The sequence below is a fragment of the Ips typographus genome, linkage group LG11, assembly GCF_016097725.1.
Source record: "Ips typographus isolate SLU linkage group LG11, UJ_Ityp_2.0, whole genome shotgun sequence".
Lineage (NCBI taxonomy): Eukaryota > Metazoa > Arthropoda > Insecta > Coleoptera > Curculionidae > Ips > Ips typographus.
The window spans coordinates 2,462,682-2,484,004 of record NC_138432.1 but is presented as its reverse complement, the minus strand read 5'-3'; the positions used below and the strand labels follow the sequence as shown (position 1 = coordinate 2,484,004).

At 39.9% G+C, this 21,323-nt stretch overlaps 3 protein-coding genes across 3 annotated transcripts; all 3 read right to left on the bottom strand.

Annotated features, from left to right (window-relative positions):
- Nucleotides 1-3,113: 3,113 nt before the first annotated feature.
- Nucleotides 3,114-3,767, bottom strand: LOC145735679 (uncharacterized). The gene has a single exon (XM_081989658.1). It carries the CDS (start codon nt 3,765-3,767, stop codon nt 3,114-3,116), a length of 654 nt encoding a protein of 217 aa, XP_081845784.1.
- Nucleotides 3,768-4,226: 459 nt separating this feature from the next.
- LOC145735678 (uncharacterized) lies at nt 4,227-5,096 on the bottom strand. Its single transcript, XM_081989657.1, has one exon. The coding sequence runs from the start codon at nt 5,094-5,096 to the stop codon at nt 4,227-4,229; it is 870 nt and encodes a 289-aa protein (XP_081845783.1).
- Nucleotides 5,097-15,522: 10,426 nt separating this feature from the next.
- On the bottom strand, nt 15,523-17,695 carry LOC145735675 (uncharacterized). Its single transcript, XM_081989656.1, has 2 exons — nt 17,446-17,695; nt 15,523-16,386 (listed from the first exon to the last, which is right to left on the bottom strand). Exons 1-2 carry the CDS (start codon nt 17,693-17,695, stop codon nt 15,668-15,670), a joined length of 969 nt encoding a protein of 322 aa, XP_081845782.1. The 3' UTR covers nt 15,523-15,667.
- Nucleotides 17,696-21,323: the final 3,628 nt, after the last annotated feature.

The following is a 21,323-nucleotide window of genomic DNA, read 5'->3' as shown; positions in this document are numbered from 1 at the left end:
TTTCGACCCATTGCTCCTCTGCTGATGATGGTGGATGTCGTGGTATAGCAGAGGGCAATGATCGTAGCAGTAGCCCAGGTTGTGGCGAACCTCTTGGCGGCCGAACCTGCACGTCTGACAAAATTCGAATCTTCGACGATGATTTATGCGTGCCGGCCTGTGATGATTGTGATGGTGGTGCCAAGTAGGTTTTTGGTTCGTTGTGTCGTTTTTTTCGTGGTCGCGCTCTAGTTGGGAAGGCGATTGGTGGTGGCATCAACAGAGCGTCTCGGTCGTAAATGGTCGATGGTCGATCTCCAATCCGCCTGGTTCCATCAACACGTAATACCGCCGTGTCCAATGGGGGCAACAATAATTGTGGCAGCGACAATAATCGTGGTGGTCCACCATCATTACCGCCATCACCATCAACCACATTGCTACCATCGGGACCAACGACTACAGTATTGACGTTTTGATGGGCCCGTTTGCGTATATTATATACGACTACAGGCGGATCCGGTCTTACCGTAAACACTTCGCGGTGTACCACATTCCGCGATGTGAGCACGATGGTAGGAAATGTGAAACGACCTTGCATCGGATGTGGCCCCACGAAAATTCGAACCTGTGCAGGATCGCCGACTCGCGACATGGCGACATACAACTGGCCGTGAGCAAAGCAGGGACTGGTGAGCGCAATCCCTACCCGCTTAAAAGTTTGTCCTTGCGACTTGTTGACAGTCATAGCGAATGCAAGGCGTACCGGGATTTGAGTTCGCTGTTGTTGTTGCTGTTGTTGCAGCTGCTCCTTCGGGTACAATATTGGCGACGACAATTTTTTACTGTTACAAAATTTATTCATACAAACTAATGGAAAACGAGATTTTATTATTGTTTTTAATGAGATGGATGTGCTTGTCTATTAGCACAAAGTTTATCAAATCTTGGTGTTTGTGAAGATATAGCTACTCGTAGCTCCTTTTCTACAACTAAACGAGCTCGATATTTAGATTTCATTGCAGCCAAGGCAGAAAATCCCGTTTCGCATAAATATGATGTTGCGAACGGCAGCAGTACTTTCAAAGCTTTTGTTGACAAAGTGTTATATTCTGTATGAAGATTCAACCAGAATTGAACCAGAGATACAGTCTGAAATTTATGTTTTAATGTAGAATCACAAGATAATTCAATCAATTTTTCTTTTTCAATACTTGTCAATCCAAATTCATCATCTTCTTCGTCGATAAATGGATTATGTACCCACGCAAACTTTGTAAAATCAAGATCACCAAAATAATTCGAAAATTGAAGCAACAAACCATTCAAGTGTTCCACAAAGAGATTTTTGTTTGCTTCTATGTTATCTCGGGCGCATAAATTTAAACGTGGAAACATGTCAACCTTATTTTTTTGAAAATTTGATTTCCATAGCTCCACTTTTTTAATAAATGCTGTCACTTTGTCTTTTTGTATAAGCAAATGCATTTGCGGTCCTTGCATTGATTTATTAAGAACACTCAATTTTTGAAAAATGTCAACCAAATATGTAAGTTTAACAATAAAATTATCATCCCTAAATATATTGCCGTCATCATTATAATTTTCCTCGAGAAACATAGCAATTTCTTCTTTGAGTTCAAGTACCCTTTGAATCACTTTTGCACGGGATAGCCAACGCACTTCACAATAGTACAGAAGTGACGTGTAATTAGCTCGCATATCTTTACACAGTTTTGCGAACAACCTTGCTTTTAATGGACTGTTTTTTATGTAATTTATAACTTTCGTCACTTTTGCAAAAACATTGTTTAGTTCCTCGCTTATGGTTTTTGATACGAGAGCTGCTCTGTGGAGCATGCAGTGCGTCCAGACAACCTCAGGTGTTTTCATTTTAACTAGTGTTTGAAGACCAGTTTTGTGTCCCGCCATTGATTGTGCACCGTCGGTACAGAGCCCAATGCAATTATTTCACATTATGTCGTTCTCATTAAAAAATCTGTCTATTATTTTGAAAATTTCGTTGGATGTGGCTCTGTCAGGAATTGGTTTGCAAAATAAGATATCTTCAATTATATTAGTATCGTCAACATATCGAACATATGCAATTAAATGTGCGTCTTTAGCTACATCAGTAGCTTCATCTACTTGTATGGCGAATTTTGAAGTACGCATTCGAGAAACTAATTGGTCACAAAGATCTTCACATATATCATCAATTATTCTGCCAATTGTATTATCAGCAAGCGGTATTTGTCGCAGCTGATTCGCATAACATTGGCCGAACATTGTTTTGACCATATCAATAGCCGCTGGCAAAACTAAGGTTTCTGCTATTGTGTGGGGTTTTTTACATTGAGCGATTCTGTACGACAGTAGGTATGATGCTAGTCAGGCATTTGATGGAACATGAACAATTTTTTTGAAATTTTTTTTGTTTTTAGATAACGCATCTAATTTTCTTTGAAAAAATTCTTGGGGCTTACCAACGTATTCAGAATGAATAGTTTCAAGGTGCCGTTTTAATTTGCCGGGTCTCATACTTTCAGCAGCCAAAACTTTTGAACACAACAAACACATTGGTTTTTCCACATTATCGTTAATAATATTAGTAAATCCGAACGATAAATAGGATAAGTCGTATTTCCTTGTCTTGGGAGTTCTGCGTTCGTGTTCCTTGTGGCTTGTATTCCCACTACTTGTTCCAACGTTAGAATCTTCATTATTAGTGGATTTTCGCTTATATCCTATCAAAAACTTATCCATTTGTCTGGAAATATTAGGAATAATATTATATTATTCTGAACAAAATTAAACTATTAAATTACTTACTATTATGATTAGTGGGCAATCACGTCAATAACAATAGACACTACCTAACACTGCTAAACCAATTAAATATTAGCTGTGACAAAGTGCATCGAGCTTTTCTTGTACGCATCTGTGGCGTTAGTGCGGGCCCCTGTTTGAAGCGACGCGACGTTAGCGCTAGTGTCTCCAAATTTACGACAGCCTTGGTTCAAAAGATTTGCCGGGGTCTAGGACGTCTATATAGATGCTAAGAATATTACGAAATGTTTAGTTGAACTATGCGCTATAAAGCACGATTGTATTTTCCATTTATTCTCTCCTCTTTACATAAAAAACTTTAGCAGTAATTTGGAAAATTGTTCGCTGTGACTAATTTTCGCGGCTCCCTTTTTAATAGTCCGCGCCTCCCCAGGGAGGCGCGCCTCCCAGTTTGGAAAACGCTGATCTAGGTCATTACTAATCTCGTCCCAATTTATAGTGCGATGGACTTCATTTTTCGCTTCCATGCGACACATGTCCTCACCCTTCGTTACGTATTTGTACAGATATTTGACGGATGCCAAGGATCCGACGCACTCAAAATTGATGTGACTCTGATATTTGAGTGCCGCGTAACGATTGTAAGGCACGATATCGACATTGGTGTACGTTATGTTGTTCGAAATGATCATGTGATTGTTGCGACGTCGACGATATTCAGGGTGTCCATTTTTGACCGTTGAAGCGTTATAGTTTAAATTAGTGACCTCCCGTAGGGCCTTTGGAAAATACTTTTTGCAGGTACCGTCCGCTCTCAAACAGGTAACGTTTGGGTCGCGGGTCGGTCCTCTGCACTTTGTATGCAGATAAAAGTCGGCTACCGTTCTAAACAAAATCGGTTCGACTTGATAGTCCGGTATCTCGGCTGAAACGACATCGTCGACGCGCTCACGGCTGTTTAGTTTGTCGCGCTGTAAAAACGTCACCAAAGTGAGCATGAGGCAAGCCTCGTTTTTGAAATTCTATCGTGTAGAAATAGTTATGAACGCTACCGTACAATTGTTTCTTGACGATATCGTCTATAAACTCGGTTAATCTAATGTGGAATGCGCGACAAACCAAATCAGGACGGTTTGGCCATTTCTGTTTGTAAGCGAGGTTGTTTTGGATCTCTGGCCAATTCGGGTTCGTCGTAAACGTGATAAAGAGATCCGGCTTGCCATGTCTTGCTATTACATTAATCGCATCGAGGTACTGGCGATTGAACGCATTCCACGTCTCGACGACGCAGGCAAAATGAAAATTGACCCAACTCGATAATCCGTACCAGCTGCGTTTGCCCTTGTCTCCAAGTACCTTAACAAACTACCATAACTGGCTCGCCATCTAAATAGCTGGTGGGTTTTATGTTACCAAAACTCGTTCGCCTCCACTTTGACATAAGCGTCCACTACGTACTATTGAAGCAATTTGCAGCCATTATGCAAAATTGTAAATTCATTTAATTCACGGATAGGCGAGATCGAGCGGTGACGGTTCGAAGACTCACTTTGTTGTTGAGTTGGGTTTTGGATGGTGGTAGGCGGTGTTTGTAAGCGATTCGTATCGCGTATCTGTAGACGATAGCGATAGAATTCGCGAAAAGTGATTGTCTTCGTCACGTTCCGAACGTGATGGATCTCTTTATCAAAGCCAAATTCCCCATTCGGAAACAGGATCGGGTACACCATGGGGTCGGCCCATTTATTGAGGTTTTTAAGTTCGTGTCTACCCCGGCCGTCGCGTGGGTAGATGCACAAATCAACCTCGAAGGGTGGTTCATTGACAAAAACGGCCGCAATTTCAGAGTCGCACGCGGGGAAACTGTAGTTTCTTACCTCGCGATTAATATTGTCCCTAAATCGGATCACTAAACTGTCGAGAATGGCGTTTCTTTCCTCGGGAGAGGTCGCGGCCGCCTGTTTACGTTGAATTACCTCACTGATGGTTTGGTAACTTTGAATTATCGGATTGACCCGACGCAACATCGTTTCAATATTACGTATAGTTAGGGGTGCGATGCGGTCACCCAAAAATTCCACCCTTCGATTGACAGCATTATTCGAGTCAACGAAATAATACTGATTAAGTTTGAGAGTAATGGTGTCGTCCCTAACCTGCTGGCTATTATTTACCGTTACTTGACCATTACTATTGTCTGCTGCAAAAAGACGAACCGGAATGGCGTGAGTATAGTGGTAAATCTGTCCGCAAATCGTAAAACACCAATGACCACTCACTCCTTCTGGATGAACATCGGTAGGAACAGTCGATTTGAACGATGCCATAGCAAATAAACTGTTTATTGTACGGACGTTCAAACATCTCGCGGGGACATGAACCCAACGGCGGTAACACAACATCGCCACTCTTACAGCAAAACTCTTTGCCGACAGATTTTTCTTGTTCAAAGCCCACGGCTAAACACAACAAACACCGTTTTGTTAAATCGCCCACATTGTAAACTGCAACGCGGGACTTGGCATCGAAACGCGTGCCCACAGTTATGGCTTGTCTGTAAGTTCGTGTGATTGGATCGTGAGCGTGAACACGTTCCCGTCGTTGTTCCGCCGGTGTTGGTATGTGCAAAGCCGGTAAAAAAGGTGGCGACAAAGGTAAAGGGGGGAGAGCAGATCAAAATCCGCTGCAAAAACAGGAGACGCAGAAGAACCTTGTGACGACGACGTTGCTGACGAAACTGGGGACAAAACTGGTAAATCAGGTGTAACAACAATATACTCGACAGGAGATGGTGGTGGTGGTGGCGATGATGGTACAGACGCGTCAACCAAAATCGGTTCCGTTGCTGTCACGACGTCGTCATCGTCAATTAGTAAAATTACATTGTTGTCATCATTATTTTGAAAAGAAAGCGGTCGAACCGATGAATTGGACAACACATCCGCACGATTTAGAATTACGCGTAGTTGACGCGGTCTTTCGACGAACCGTTCCAATACCACGCGCAATTCCCTCATCAATCCAACATAATCGAGAGGCGTAAGCAAAACATGCAACTCACGCGGCAACTCTTCCATCCGATGTAATACTACCTGGAGTTCTCGACGACGATCCCAATCAAATCGCTCCAAGGCCACTCGCAGGATGCGGCGCTCCCAATCGAACCGCTCGAGCATCACCCTAAGTTGCCGAAGGAACTGTGGTTCTGTCGTTGTTACCGTTGTTCATGATGCTAGTCGTCTATTTCTACAAAAACAAATCAAACATTTATTAATTTCAAATTTTAAAATTTCCCAAAAATTCCCTCTTTTCTAAAAAAAACCACTGCCTCAATTGAAAAATTACGTTTTCTCGTTCCACTCAAAACAATGCCTAAACACGTTTCGTTTCCGTAAAAAATAACCGTTCTGAAGATGTTTAAATTAGTTAGTTAATGATTTTAAAATTTTTCAAAATTTAAAAAAAAAAAAACAGTCAAAATGACAGTTTTAATTGTTCAAATCAATTGTAGATGACTTTAAAAATAGAATTAATTTTTATCAAAAAACACACTTTTTGAATTTTTCAAAATGTTAAAAACAGTTAAAATGGCTGTTTTAATGGCGCTGAATGATTGCAGAACACTTTAAAAATTAATTGCAATTAATTTTAAAATAGAAAAAGTAATTTAAATTTTTCAAAAATTTTGAAATTTGAAAAAATTAGTCAAAATGACAATTTTAATAAAGTAGATCTATTGTAGAACACTATAAAAATTGAATTAAATCGATTTTCATAAAAAAAACACATTTTTGAAAATGTTAAAAACAGTTAAAATTACAGTTTAATGGTGCAAAACAATTGCAGAACACTTTAAAAATTAAATAGAATTCATTTTAATCGAAAAAAACATATAATTTGAATTTTTGAAAATTGAACAAATTAGTCAATATGACAGTTTTAATAAAGCAAATCGATTGTAGAACAGTATAAAAATTGAATAAAATCGATTTTGATCAAAAAAACACACTTTTTAAAAATAAAAAAAAATAAAAAAACCAAGCAGGCGCAACCATCGACTACCACTCTACGTGCTTGGTTCGAGAATACCGTGACAGCCGCCGCTTCGAGAGCGAACGGCGCACGCGTTCTGCCTAACCGAGTAAGTAAAGAAACGATGAAAGTAGTGGTATTTCACCGGCGATGTTGCCATCTCCCACTTATGCTACACCTCTCATGTCTCCTTGCAGTGCCAGACTAGAGTCAAGCTCAACAGGGTCTTCTTTCCCCGCTAATTTTTCCAAGCCCGTTCCCTTGGCAGTGGTTTCGCTAGATAGTAGGTAGGGACAGTGGGAATCTCGTTAATCTATTCATGCGCGTCACTAATTAGATGACGAGGCATTTGGCTATTTAAAATCTTTATTGTATAAAAAATATAAAGACATGTACACAGATGTAAAAATAGTGTTATCTTGCTGCCGTGTTATCCGGGCAGCGTAAAACAATCAAGCTAGTTTACAACTAGAGCCCTTAGCCTAATACAGTTCTTCCCGGCTAGTCCGAGGATTTTACTTGTATTACATTGTTGTTATAAGGCTAATTCCACCTCCGAGTGTTGTCCAGAAGGGGGGGGGCATCTAGCGGACGTCTGTGGTTACAGTCAATTTTGGTTTTGACCAAGTCGTAAAGGGGACATCACCGTAACGGAAAGCACATGCACATTGGTGGTACTGGAACTGGCACCTCGACGCTCCTTGCTTCCCCGATGGCCCATCCTCATACCGGTTGGTATGCGCGCGGTGGAAGTCCAGCGGCATCCATAGTCCAAGTCTTGTTGTCCGGGCCTCGGTTGGTGGTCGTCAGGTCGAGTGGCCGTCCTTCAGGCAGTGGCTCCTGTCCTGTAAACTAGCTAAGCACACCCAGTAAGGAAGATCTTACCTTATTTGTCTGGCACGCCACGTCTTTTTAGAGAAGGCCGCGTGGATGGAACTTCCCCACTTTAGAGTGGAGGCCACGCAGCTATCTTTGAATCCCCTCGTGAGCTGGGGGAGATACTCAGTCTCGGAGTTACATCTCGGCCAAATTCCCCTTGCACCTATGGTGACCGGGGCGTGAATGATGGTCTTGCCGGGGAATTTTAGGCTGATGGCTTCGGTGAACTTGGCGTCTTGCTCATATGTATGCTTCTTGTTGGCATGCATAACACCTAAGCCGATGTCTCCCTCCCAGACTACTTGCACATCTGAAACGACTAAAGCATTGCTGTTTATACTTACTACCAAGTCGGGCTTGAAAGGGGTTCCGTCCGCGTGTCTGATATGCGGCTCATCCAAAACCTGCCATTTCTTGGTTTTACAGTGTTTGGAGAGCTTCTTCGCAATCTCGTTGTGTCTGCGAATACGCTCCCAGTGGGTTTATGGGCAACCCTGGAGAACGTGGCAGATCGTCTCCACTTTGGCGCACCCTGCTCGGCACTGCCTTTGGTCTGCTGGATTGGATGGCAGCCCAGCTGTTGGTAGGTTTGCAGATCGTAGCTGGACTGCCCTGACGTAGTCTCTGCCCGTCGATCTATTTGGTTTGTGGTCGATCCACGATCGGCTAGAAGCGTCTTCGCTGGCACATTCTATTCTCTTTAGCAGGGGCGACTGTTTAATTTTCCCCGCATAGTATAAATCGCCAGGTTCGGCCCCGCATATGGCTGTTAAGCGGTTCATTAGCTGCCTTGAGGAGTCGTGCATCATGACGTACCTCAGGCTTCATGTTCGACGGCTATTAAGTTTTTCAGCCTCCCCATGAAGATTTGGGGTATAGTGTTTCTCAGTGAGCTTACCCCCAAGCCCCCATCCTTCATTTTGGCATGAATTGCCGCATCAGGAGTGTGGGTGTTAAGATGCATATTTTTCTTAACGAAATGTCGGACAAGTCGATCTGCCTCCTGCAGAATTCTGCCCGTTATTTTTGGCTGTTGCAAACCGTAGAGCACTTTCGGTATTGCGTATGTTTTTAATAGTTGTAGTTTTTGCTCTGGCTTACACTCACCATACGACGAGGTACGGATGTTTTCCTATGGTGTGAGGTGGTCCTTATTAGAGATGAAGTCTTTATCTGGCATTACGGGAACCGTGGTTTGGGCTGGAAAAATGTAGCGTAACGGGGACTCAGGGGCGAGGATTTTCTTTATCTCACCCAAGAATCACGGCTTTTAGCCAACCCGGTGGGAATCGCTATTTGCATAGCATACAAGTAGTGCGGGATTAGGTGGGAGGTAGGTGGTGATGAGGTCTAGCTTTTGGAATGGCTTGAGCGTAAGCTTTAGTACACGCTTAACTGCTCCGAGCAGAGTGGGGCTCACTTTTTGCATGTCAATCCCTGACCAAGGGCTGACAACCATCCCGAGATAGTCTAGACCCTCGCCGGCCGCTAATGCGCGGACTGGCGCACCACATTCAAAGTGCAGAGAGGGGTCAGTCAGGAACCAGGAGTCTTTGGTGGTCCTTATGCTGAACGTGCAGCATTTTGGTGCTGACAGGCTCATACCTAGACCACCTAAAAAGGTTTCCACATCTTCCAACTGACGTTGCGCGATTTCCTCATTGCTGGGCACAAGCAACAAGTCGTCGGCAAAAGCGAGACAGCTGATTGAGTTGTCCTCATTCAGCTTGTATCCCTCTCTGCTTTCCAGGAGGCGAAGAAGCTTATCACACACTATGTTAAATAGGGTGGGGAGAGAGGGTCTCCCTGCTTCACGCCTCGCTGGAGACGCACATTGACCCTACTACGATTCAGGTCAATGGTGGTGTCTACATCCCGGTAGGCCTCCCTCGGGACCTTTTAGGATGCCCCCCACGCGCTGGTGACTTCGCGTTTACCGCCAAGGCGCCGATATGCCACCGGGTGACGTGATCGCTCGTGGGTGGACAGCCCACGAGCCCTTATGAAGGGCACGCCGCATGTGGGGCATACATGATCCCCTCTCGCTGGTGCCTCTCTGCCCGGATACTTCTAAACGTGACAGAGGGCCGCGTGCCGCTTCACGTACCGTTTGTCACAACCCCTGCATTGGTATTGCACTGGGGTTTTTGCGTGAGCGGACCGGTAATGTTTCTCTGCTTCTGCTACGGAGAGCAGAAGCAAATTGACACCGTCCCTGAGACAGACGGCGCAACTTTGGTCCTCAAACGGTACAAGAATAGTCCAGATCATAGCCTCGTCGTCATCGATGTCCCCCTGGTCGTTCCGAGGAGGCACGGGGACTTGTACCTCCTCGACATCTGAGGCTTCATCATCTTGACGGTCGAAAGCCCGGATCATTGACGCGTCGCGGGCTAGCTGGGCCCACGACGCCTTCCCCACTACCAGCACCGGGGTTTTTTGACTCCCGGCTCGTCACTGCTATGCAGGCTGGCTTACCCATCGATGTAGGTGATGGGCGGGTGGCATGAGTCTCCACCCTGACTTGCTTGCTGCAATCCCAAGCTCTTCGCCACTAGTGGCTACTAAGCCCACCACATCCTACCGACATTCATACGAACGCCGGCAGATGGGTTGCACACCCTCAGGGGGTAGAGGCCGAGCTAGCCTCATGGTGTTTTCGGCTGGCAACCCAACCTCCCAGTTTCTTTTCATTCAGTGCCAGACTGGTAGCGGCTCGGTGGAACCCCACCTCCCAGAAAGGGACTACACAGGAGAAGATGTGTTTGCGCGACTCCGTCACCCGGCACACCCACACTCAACTGCTTAGCCCCGTGAGGCCCAGGGCCAGACTTTACTCCAGATTACCTGGGATCGTCTGGACCGAGTGGACCCCTAGACCCCCCGGCTCTGGTACTCCGGTGGGGAATATGAGAATAATTAAGAGAGTCATAGTTACCCGCGCCTATTTACCCGCACTTTATTGAATTTCTTCACTTTGACATTCAGAGCACTGGACAGAAATTACATTGCGTCAACATCACGTTAAGACCATCGCAATGCTTTGTTTTAATTAGACACCGAAAAAAGGGGAAACTACCGGTCCCAAAATTGGGCTTAAGTCCATCCTGTACCTACTATCAATCGAAACCACCCCCAAGAAAACGCCATCCCATCTCCGCCATCCAGCGATCCAGCAGCTATGCACATCGAAATTCACACAGCCACTGAACCGCTAACTAGCGGGGAAAGAAGGAACCTTTATTTTAACCAAAACAAACCTAATACTAAAAACAGTTACTGTAAATTCCTGTAATGGAATTCAGGAAGATTGCTCAGGATACTTGGTAGTTTATTGTTGTTTAGGTTGGAAGGTTGAGTAAGAACCGCTGTTGGATTAATACTGATTTTTATTTAACAGTTAACAACTATTTATACAAATTAACAAACGTTATAAACAAATTGAATTAAAATAATAAGTGCTGACCATTATTGTTCCGTGCTCCACATTGGAAGGTTTGGTGATTTTCCTGCTGACGCTGCGTCTGGTACCTGGTTGCCCGGTGACCTGCTGGCGGTGCATTAGCGGCAATAACCTAGTTAATTACTTTTGTGTTCGAAAGGAAGGAAATGACAAACAGTCTTCTCCACAATACTTTATTATGACCTTAGATGGTAAGGTCTGCTCAACAAGTTTCGGTCACATAAATGACCATCTTCAGGAGCTCAAATCAGTCGATCAATGTGACTACCGTCTTTTTACAAGGGGAGAGACAGAGAGACCCATGTTATACCGAATTAGTGAATTTAACATAGTTCAATAGGCGAACAAAACTCATTATGGAGAAAAAACTAACTCTAGCACATTAAATTAAAAACAAAAAGTTTTTTCTCCATAATGAGCTTTGTTCGCCTATTGAATTATGTTAAATTCACTAATTCGGTATAACATGGGTCTCTCTGTCTCTCCCCTTGTAAAAAGACAGTAGTCACATTGATCGACTGATTTGAGCTCCTGAAGATGGTCATTTATGTGACCGAAACTTGTTGAGCAGACCTTACCATCTAAGGTCATAATAAAGTATTGTGGAGTCTTCTCCACAAAATGTTTGTCATTTCCTTCCTTTCGTACTCTTGCGACTCCACTGAAAGAATATGGACTACTACTTCTTTCTACTTTTGTGTTGTTTATGAAATATATAAACTGATAATATTTTTTATGACTAAATGTGAATTTAGACATTCTGTGCAGTCTATTGCCATGCCATCAATGTTCAGAGCCGTCATGGGGAAATACTGGTTCGAGGACAATCGCTTCTGTGGGTGGCTGGGCAGCTCTGATTGTATTTAATAGAATGTCTGCTGCATCTCTGTCTCTTCTCTTATTGGAGCTGTTACTTTGTCGACGTTTGTAGAACCCGACTAGCAGCATAAGTGTGATAACAACAAGTATAGTTATCACGGTACCACTGAGGCTTGTGATTAGAAGGTGCTTTTTGACTGTCTCCCAATGCGTGGTTTCAAGTTGTCGTTTGATATTAATTTCTTCACTCCTGACTTCATTAAGCTTGTTGGATGCGTCAATTACAGGTTCGTCAATTACCGTGGTTTCTCTTCCGTGCATAACTGGGAATAATGATATATTTTGTAGTATAGGTTTGGAGAATGCCTGTAAGACAGTGACACTGTCTGACCTCTTAGGCGTTAGGATGTACTTCTTCGTTTGAATGAGGCAAGTTGGAGTTGTTTCTATAATAGCAGTCTGATTTAGAGACACATCGTTTCGGATTCCATCGCAAATAATGGCAATTTTAGTTTTTTCAGGCGTAATTGCTAACCATGAGTTTGGAGTGTGTAACTGTTTCCATATTATTGATGATATGGAATGCTGTGTGATTTTGCATGAGGTATTTTCTTCTCGCTGGTATACTTGGTCTATTACGCAATTTGGACTAGTCTCTATGCCTCTTGTTGTAGTGGGTGAACATACGAAGACATTTTCCGCAATGTTCAGACTGTTGTTCAACTCATATTCAGAAATTTGGAAGTACAACTGTGAATCATAGTCGATTGCTAGTAATTCGTTTGGAATATCCAGGATCCAATAGGACTTATTTTCTGTCTTCAGTGGAATTGGAGTCGATCTGATTAGCATAAATTCGTTGTTGTTTAAAATATCCATAGACGTGGATAAATTCGTCACTGTGTTCCACTCTGGTCTGGATCACAGGATAGGATATTATTTTGATGTTGGAAGGAATCTTTCTGGACGCAGCTGCTATAATCTCTTCAATGTGGGTCGGAGATATTAAGTCATATATGTGAACTTTGTGGTAGTGAACATCTAACAATCGTTTATAATAGTTCAAAAGTTCATCTATGTAATTGGAGACCACTTGATATGAACTAACAATGTGAATTGTCAGTTTATTTGTATCCACCATTCGATACCATTCTTCCATTTCATTTATTGAAGCAATGCCTTCATTGATTTTCTCCCGGAATCTTTCGAGTTTATTGTTGATTCTGGATTCGGTGTCATTAAAAGTAGATAGAGCATGTAACATGAATTTGGTTTGGTGGTTGGATGCCTTGATTAGCTCCTTTTGGTTTTTATCTAATTCGTCAATATTTGTGTAGATCTCATCATTTACTCCGAATACGGCGGTAAGTAGTTTTCCCAACGCTCCTCTTTTTTCACGCTTGGATACCACAGTTTGTAATCCGTTTTGTGTCCATTGAAATTGTTTTTCCTTCTCTTTTAAATGATGTATCAGTGATATGCATTGTGTGTCCCCTGCTATTGATTTTGCTCGTTGACAGAGGTTGTCTATCTGATTAATTGCATCTTGAACGTTTATTGAGTCGTTCACCATTCTATTTTTCTCGTACTTCAGGTCAATTCTGAAGGTGCCCCTGTCTATTCGTGCATGTCCCATGTGCTCAATGTATAGTCCTGGTGGAGGATAATGGATCGAATGTTGAGTTGCCTTGGACGCTTGGATCATCACAACAAAAAGAACAGCGATCAATACCTTTTTCCAATGTTGTCTTGGGCTTTGTTTGTTTTTGTTGTGGAATAGTGGTTTTTCATTCTCGGTGTTTGATATTATTGGATTATAATATAAGGCTTCTTGTTGTGCGAGTGGTTTGGCTGCCTGAAGAAACTTTTGTTTGGAATCGGAAATATGTTTGGTAATTTCTTGGAGTAGCTCTTGTAGTTGACAAAAATAACTGGTTGTGAAATACGGATGCGTCGGAACGTCAAGCTTTATAAGCTGCTTATGGTTTTCTTCAATGCTTTCCCAAATGGCCTCGAACTCTGCAGTTTTCTTGAGAAAATATTGTTCATTTTTCCTCTCGTGGGCGTCTTTTTTGTAATTGGTAAATAGGGTTTTTAATTTTTTACCCAAGGGATCTTGTGCCTTGGCGAGTTCGTTGGCTTCTTCCATTCTTCTAGGTTTGTATGTCCTGGCTTCTTCTTATGATTTTAGTAGGTGTTTTTTTTTTTGTTTGTTGTTTGTTGTTTGCTGGTATCTCAACCAATTTCTTTGTTTGGTTGGGGATGGTATGATTTGGTCAAGAATTGTATAACCAGACAGTGCACCTGCTATACAAAGGAATAACTGAAAAGAACCACTACCACCCAAGGTATTCTTGGGCACCGCACAGGCTTGATAGAATTCTAATCAGTTTGGAATGCTGCAACCAGACAAGGCCCTTGTTACAGCAGGAAGGAAGGTATGTGTGTTTATTTGTAAAGGGAATTAACTGAGAAGAACCACTCCCACCCAAGGTATACTTGGGCACCGCACAGGCTTGAGAGAATTCTAATCAGTTGGTTTTTTGAAGGTTTTTTGCTCGAAGGACCAATGTAAATTCCTGTAATGGAATTCAGGAAGAATGCTCAGGATACTTGGTAGTTTATTGTTGTATAAGGTTTAGGTTGGAAGGTTGAGTAAGAACCGCTGTTGGATTAATACTTATTTTTATTTAACAGTTAACAATTATTTATACAAATTAACAAACGTTATAAACAAATTGAATTAAAATAATACGTGCTGACCAATATTGTTCTGTGCTCCACATTGGAAGGTTTGGTGATTTTCCTGCTGACGCTGCGTCTGGTACCTGGTTGCCCGGTGACCTGCTGGCGGTGTATTAGCGGCAATAACCTAGTTAGTTACTTTTGTGTTGTTTATAAACTGATATTATTTTTTATGACTAAATGTGAATTTAGACACATTGTACCAGTAGCCAATCAAATTCAGAGAACTTTTCTAGTTCCACAATGAGAGCCGTTTTGCAAAAAACCACCTATTCACAATTTACCCGAGAAAACTTAAACGTCTCGGGATATAACCTATGAATAAATTACATATTACTAGATAATAAATAATTTAACTTAAGAATACCGAGCCAGATGGTACTGACTTACTATTTACATATTAAAAATTGAAGGTACTGAACCGGACGGGATACAAAGAACTGAAAGAAAACTTTCATACCTAGGCAGGAAACTTGCTACTTTGATTCCTCTTCTAGGACGACAATTCAACTAAAAATAAATATACAATGTTTTCTATGTAAAGAATTGAACTATAGGTAATAATAAACAACTTCGGAATTAAGAAACCATATCGTACAACTTTTCCTTCAGTAATATAGGTAAACAATTTTCCATATAAAACTGACGTAATTTTGGAAACATTTCTGACCATAAACTTGTGTCGGGTTTGATACGTTCGTACACAAAACCTTTTGGAGTCCATACACCAAAATAACAAAATTTTCTGCCTGTTACAAATAGCTGTCCTTGATTTTGGTAGTAGTATGGGCGATTACGATTTAAAGAACAAATCATATTTTCCATTTTGCCGAATTTAATTACTTTTTTTTCTATAGCTTCTTGTGGGGTCATTTCTCTCGCCGAGTACGAACAATTCACTTCACAATAATGTTATTACCAATAAGACCATCTGGAGATGCAGCCAAAAAAGGATTCTCTTTATGAATAATTAAGCCAATCTTTAATATCTACTTCAAGAACCTGTGCTAAATCCTTAATTGCCAATGTCTCATGTTCAACCCCATACCTAGTACTCACGTTGCCCATAAACGTTGACGATATCAAACTCTGCGCCACTTTGTTTTTATCTGTCGATGCTCTTAGTTTAACTATTTTTCCAAAATTTGACGCAGTTAATCGTTTGCGTCTTTCAGAAAACCAATTGTCGCAAAGTCGTTGGCTCTTAGTTTTTTCAAAAATCCTATTAATTTCATCGTCACTTTTTGCCAATTCATTAAGAAATGGTTCTCTTAGTCTTTCCAGTTCTTGATTGTCTATTTCAGGATCTTTGTCGGCCTCCGGTCCGTAGTTTCTATCGTGGCCATCATCATTGGTCTTATGAAATAATCTTTTTCGAGGTTTTGTTAATCTTATTTGACGGCTTCTCTGGCCTAATACTTTTTTGATCAATCTTTTAGTATAAAGACCGGGACTTCTGGTAGTAACAGATTTGTGGAAATTGTCATGGAAGCGTCCTTTAGAATTAAAAAATATTGTGGCAGCATTACACCGCATTTCGTAACTACCGCGGCATGAAAAGTTAATGCGTTTACCACCAATGAATTTAGCGACTAAACTATTATAGCCCTCACAAACATTATTATTTAAGTTTTTAAGTAAACTTTTGGCATTATAAATAAGTCTGTAATTGCAGGCTTCTACAGTGTGACCCATTTAGAATGGAAACACCCCTATAAAATTTTAGGTTATTAACCGATTTCAATGGTTATTTTTTTGAAATAATTAGGAATGAAATGTCTATTACGGGAGAAAATTTTAAATATTTCAGTTTTCAGGTCATATTACGATACTTTTTCTTGATAGAAAATGCAGAATTTTTATTAGCGATTTTTTTATTGAAAAAATTACTACGCCACTGGATCTATAGTGCTTTCAAATAGCTGTGACCAAAATTTCATGAAAATCCATTCATTAATAACAAAGTTATGACAAATTAAAATTCAAAAATCCTCTAAGCTGAAACACCCCTATAAAATTTTAGGTTATTAACCGATTTCAATGATTTTTTTTTTGAAATAATTAGGAATGAAATGTCTATTACGGGAGAAAATTTTAAATATTTATTTCAGTTTTCAGGTCATATTACGATACTTTTTCTTGATAGAAAATGCAGAATTTTTATTAGCGATTTTTTTATTGAAAAAATTACTACGCCACTGGATCTATAGTGCTTTCAAATAGCTGTGACCAAATTTTTTTTTTTTTGATTTTTTTTTTTGATTTTTTTTTTTTTTTTTTTTAGAAATTAATCAATTAATAATTAATAATAAACAAGTAAATAATAACACCATTTCTATGGCAACAGTTGATGCAGGGTGTTCTTTTGTGACCGTTAGCTTAGAGGATTTTTGAATTTTAATTTGTCATAACTTTGTTATTAATGAATGGATTTTCATGAAATTTTGGTCACAGCTATTTGAAAGCACTATAGATCCAGTGGCGTAGTAATTTTTTCAATAAAAAATCGCTAATAAAAATTCTCTATTTTCTATCAAGAAAAAGTATCGTAATATGACCTGAAAACTGAAATAAATATTTAAAATTTTCTCCCGTAATAGACATTTCATTCCTAATTATTTAAAAAAAAATCATTGAAATCGGTTAATAACCTAAAATTTTATAGGGGTGTTTCCATTCTAAATGGGTCACACTGTATATGTTTAAGCAAACCACATTCTTCCATTTGCGGAATCAAATTATTTTCTTTTGTTTCCTTTTGCAGTAATATGCAAGACATAGTTGGTGATTGCCAAATACATGATGTATGCTGTTTTTTATGTCACTCTGTAGGTTTTTAACTTTAGTGTCATAATCGTCATTTGTGACTCTGTAATGTTTTGCGGCGCAATCAACGGCTATTCGTAACCTTAAAATATTATTTTTAAGATAACTACAAAGAAAAGATGGAATGCAATTAAAACCCTCTACAATAATTTTGCTTTCCATAGCAGTGGATAACCGGGAAAAAATTTTGTAACAGGAGTGACTTATATCTTCGCCAAAGAGTTTACACCAAGTACAATATTTATTTTTCACACCCAAATACAATATTTTTTTAGTACGGTACCCAATTATAGCTGCAACGCCGGAGCATGCAGAGTAGTTCCTTTTATACGATTTTTTTGACCAAGCTCCGTCTGCCACTACTGTAATTAGTGGTCGTCCAAGCTGATCTACTTCATTATTTTGTATTCCAAGGTTCTTTTCTTCCTGTCCTGCCTCAATCATTGACGACCAAGCTGTTTCATTGTACGCCTCTACCAACTCGTTCTGTAACGAATAATACTTCGTCTTCGACAATGGTGAAATCTCTAGGAGAGACAAGAATTCATACGTTTGGTCATATCCAATTCCAACAGAAACGCTTGCATTTAAAGCTGCTCCATTCACGTTAAATATTTTCTTCGCAGGGTCATCACTGTGAACCTGGTGATCGGTTTTACAAACTCGACAACTTAGGAGAAACTTTGAGATTAAGCCTTGTCTCATTTCTCTTTTTATGTAAATATGTTGCGCTTTACACGAAAATAATCCATGATGAGGAAAATTTAAAATGGACTGTAGAAAATGGGAAATGTCAACAATTCGTCGTCCCGATAGTGACGAAAACTTGTTTTCTTCTGCATTTTGCTCCCTATTAGAACTAGAATAAATTTTATGATTTACTTCTTTTTTAAAATGGTTTTAAAATTACCTATGTTCCTCGATCAACTCGCAGTATTTTTGGTATTCCCTTGGTTTTAAATATGACCTATAGATATTGATTTTGTACAATAGTATATTCTATATTAAGAGCGGAAAGGACATATTTGCCGCTTGCACATGAAAATTGCAGCTTGAGGCGAAGCCGAACGCTGCAATCATGTAAAAGCGGCAAAAGTACTTTCGGCTCGAAATATAGACGATATTTTTTCGACGACTGCTGTGGAGTGGAGTAGAAGGACAACTCACATCATTTTCGTCGCTTGAACTCATTGTCACCGATAAATCACTTTGACGGAATGGCTTTTGTAATGTTCTCTTTCTTCACTTCTATTAATTAGGAAAATAAAACACTTTGTTATAATATAACACCACTTCACTCTGCTTGGTCTGCTTTACTTTCCGAAACCACATTCAATAATCCTCTGTTTATTTTGTGATTCATCATCATAATACATTCCTTGGGTACCAGTCAGTACGATCAATACATTACATCTCTTCCCTTTTCCAGTATCCAGAGGTTATAACTATTATGAAAAATTTAATATATATAACCAATCCAAACCGCAACTTATACTTGATAGATATATGACAACTTAAAATACTATGTTACATATATCACAACAATTACTTACCTACAATATGAAACTAATACCAAATATAACCGTTAACAATAATTTAACAATATAAAAACACAAACATAAGTATACCTAATCATATTCAATTTAGTTTTTATTTTTCAATTATTCTTCTCTGATCTATCGTCAGAAATTTTTCATTCTCCTTCGATTTTCTTTAAATGAATTACATTTCGGCGAAACTCTTGTCCTGAGTTTTCGTCTCTTATCATTACATCACCTTTCATTTTGTTTGTAACTAAGTATGGAGTAGAGTCAAAGTCTGGAGTTGTTTTATTTGATTTAACCATAATTTTCTGATATACCTTATCTCCAATTTGTAAATCACTTTCTGTGGCTTTCCTTTTCCTATCTCCCAGTTCTCTCCCTTTTTCTTTTTGAACCCGGTCTCTGTCAATCACTTCCTCATCTAGTTCAGTTAAAGTTGCATTTCCAGTGTCAATAGAACTAGGTATTTTGTCACGAAATTGACGTTTAAAAAACAATTCATGCGGGGTTTTTCCTGTAGTGGTATGCGGTGTACTATTGTACATCAAGTATTTAAAAATGTCCTCTTGCCAATCAGTTTTTACAGCATTACTAATTTTAAGTCTTTTTAGTATGTCCCTATTTTGACGTTCTACCTCACCGTTCATTTGGGGCCAATAGGGTATAGTATAAAATATTTTTATTGCATTTTCTTCACAAAATGACTTAATTTCTTGGCTACAGAATTGTTTACCATTGTCACATGTGATGGACATGGGCAAACCAAGCCTTGAAAAAATTTCTTTTAGCACATTTACCGTGTTTATTTCAGTTATGGATCGCATAATTTTAATTTCTTTGTAACGGCTAAAATAATCGACTATAACAAAAAGGTAAACACCATTAGGTAACGGCCCCATGAAGTCAACTGCGACATCTATCCATGGACCGTTAGGCATTGACCTTCTTTTCATTGGGTTTGGAGGTCCTGGAGTAGATACTAATGTACAACCTTTACAAGATTTGACAATCTTTTCTGCATGTTCATCTATTTTGGGCCACCATACTTGTGTACGCAGCCTACCTTTCATAGCGACAATTCCCGGATGACCTTCGTGAGCAGCCTCCAGAATTCGTTGTCTCAGTTTATGTGGAATCACAATTCTGGTACCGCGCAGTAAAATATCATCACACACGCAAAACTCTTCTTGAAAAGTTCGACAATGTTTGACGGGTTCAACCCATATTTTTTGTTTGATTCCAGTTATTATTTTTCCTACCTCGTCATCATTCTCAGAGTTTTCTCGGATTTCATTTAAAGTCATGGCGATCGGCTTTGAATATTCAACTACATGGTATACGAAATTGTGATTATCGAATGGAATTGGATCTGTCTGACACAGTCGAGACAACGGATCTGCAATATTACTTTTTCCAGGACGAAAGACTATCTTGAAATTAAAAGATTGAAGGCGCATAACCCACCGCTCAATGCGGGCAGAAGGTCTTGATTTTGGACCAAAAATTACTTCCAGTGGTTTGTGGTCAGTGATCAGCTCAAACTCTTCTTTGCCGTATAAATAAATTTTAAAATGTTCGACGGCCCACACTATTGCAAGAGCTTCTTTCTCGGTCTGACAATAACGTTTTTCCGGGTCAGTAAGACTTTTGTTACCGAAAATAGGTATTTTTGGACGCTGGAGAGATTATTTATCTCTTATTTACAAAAAAGGGCTTTTTAAAACACACTACACTCATATATAAATAAAAATTTGCTTACAAACCTTGATTAAAAGCTAAATTAAACGATTCACTTCGTACTACAGGGTCCAATATAGTCCCAGCGGACGTAATTGGACACAAAAATGTCATTTATGAACGCTAGATCAACACCAAAGTCGATCTTTGCCGGTTTTAAAACGTTAAAAGCAATTGGAGAAAGATTGTCCACAAACGCGAGTAATTTATTCAGTTAGTGCGCTACAAAGCGGGCTAGTAGATTTTTTCCTTTGTTAGCGTCGTCGTCAATACATATGTTGCAAAAAAAAAAACAAAAACAACACAATAAATTCAACAAACTTTCTTTTCTCAATTAATTTGTGGTTCTGAAAAGAACCGATTATTTTTTAGTTCTAAAAAGAACTGGTTTTTGAATATACTTAAAAGCAGTAAATAAATACTAGCTTTCAAGTATATTCACTGCCTCCTCCAGCTTTTTCTCGCAACTTAAAATTGCTTTTTGGATAAGAGCAGAGTTGTCACTCAGC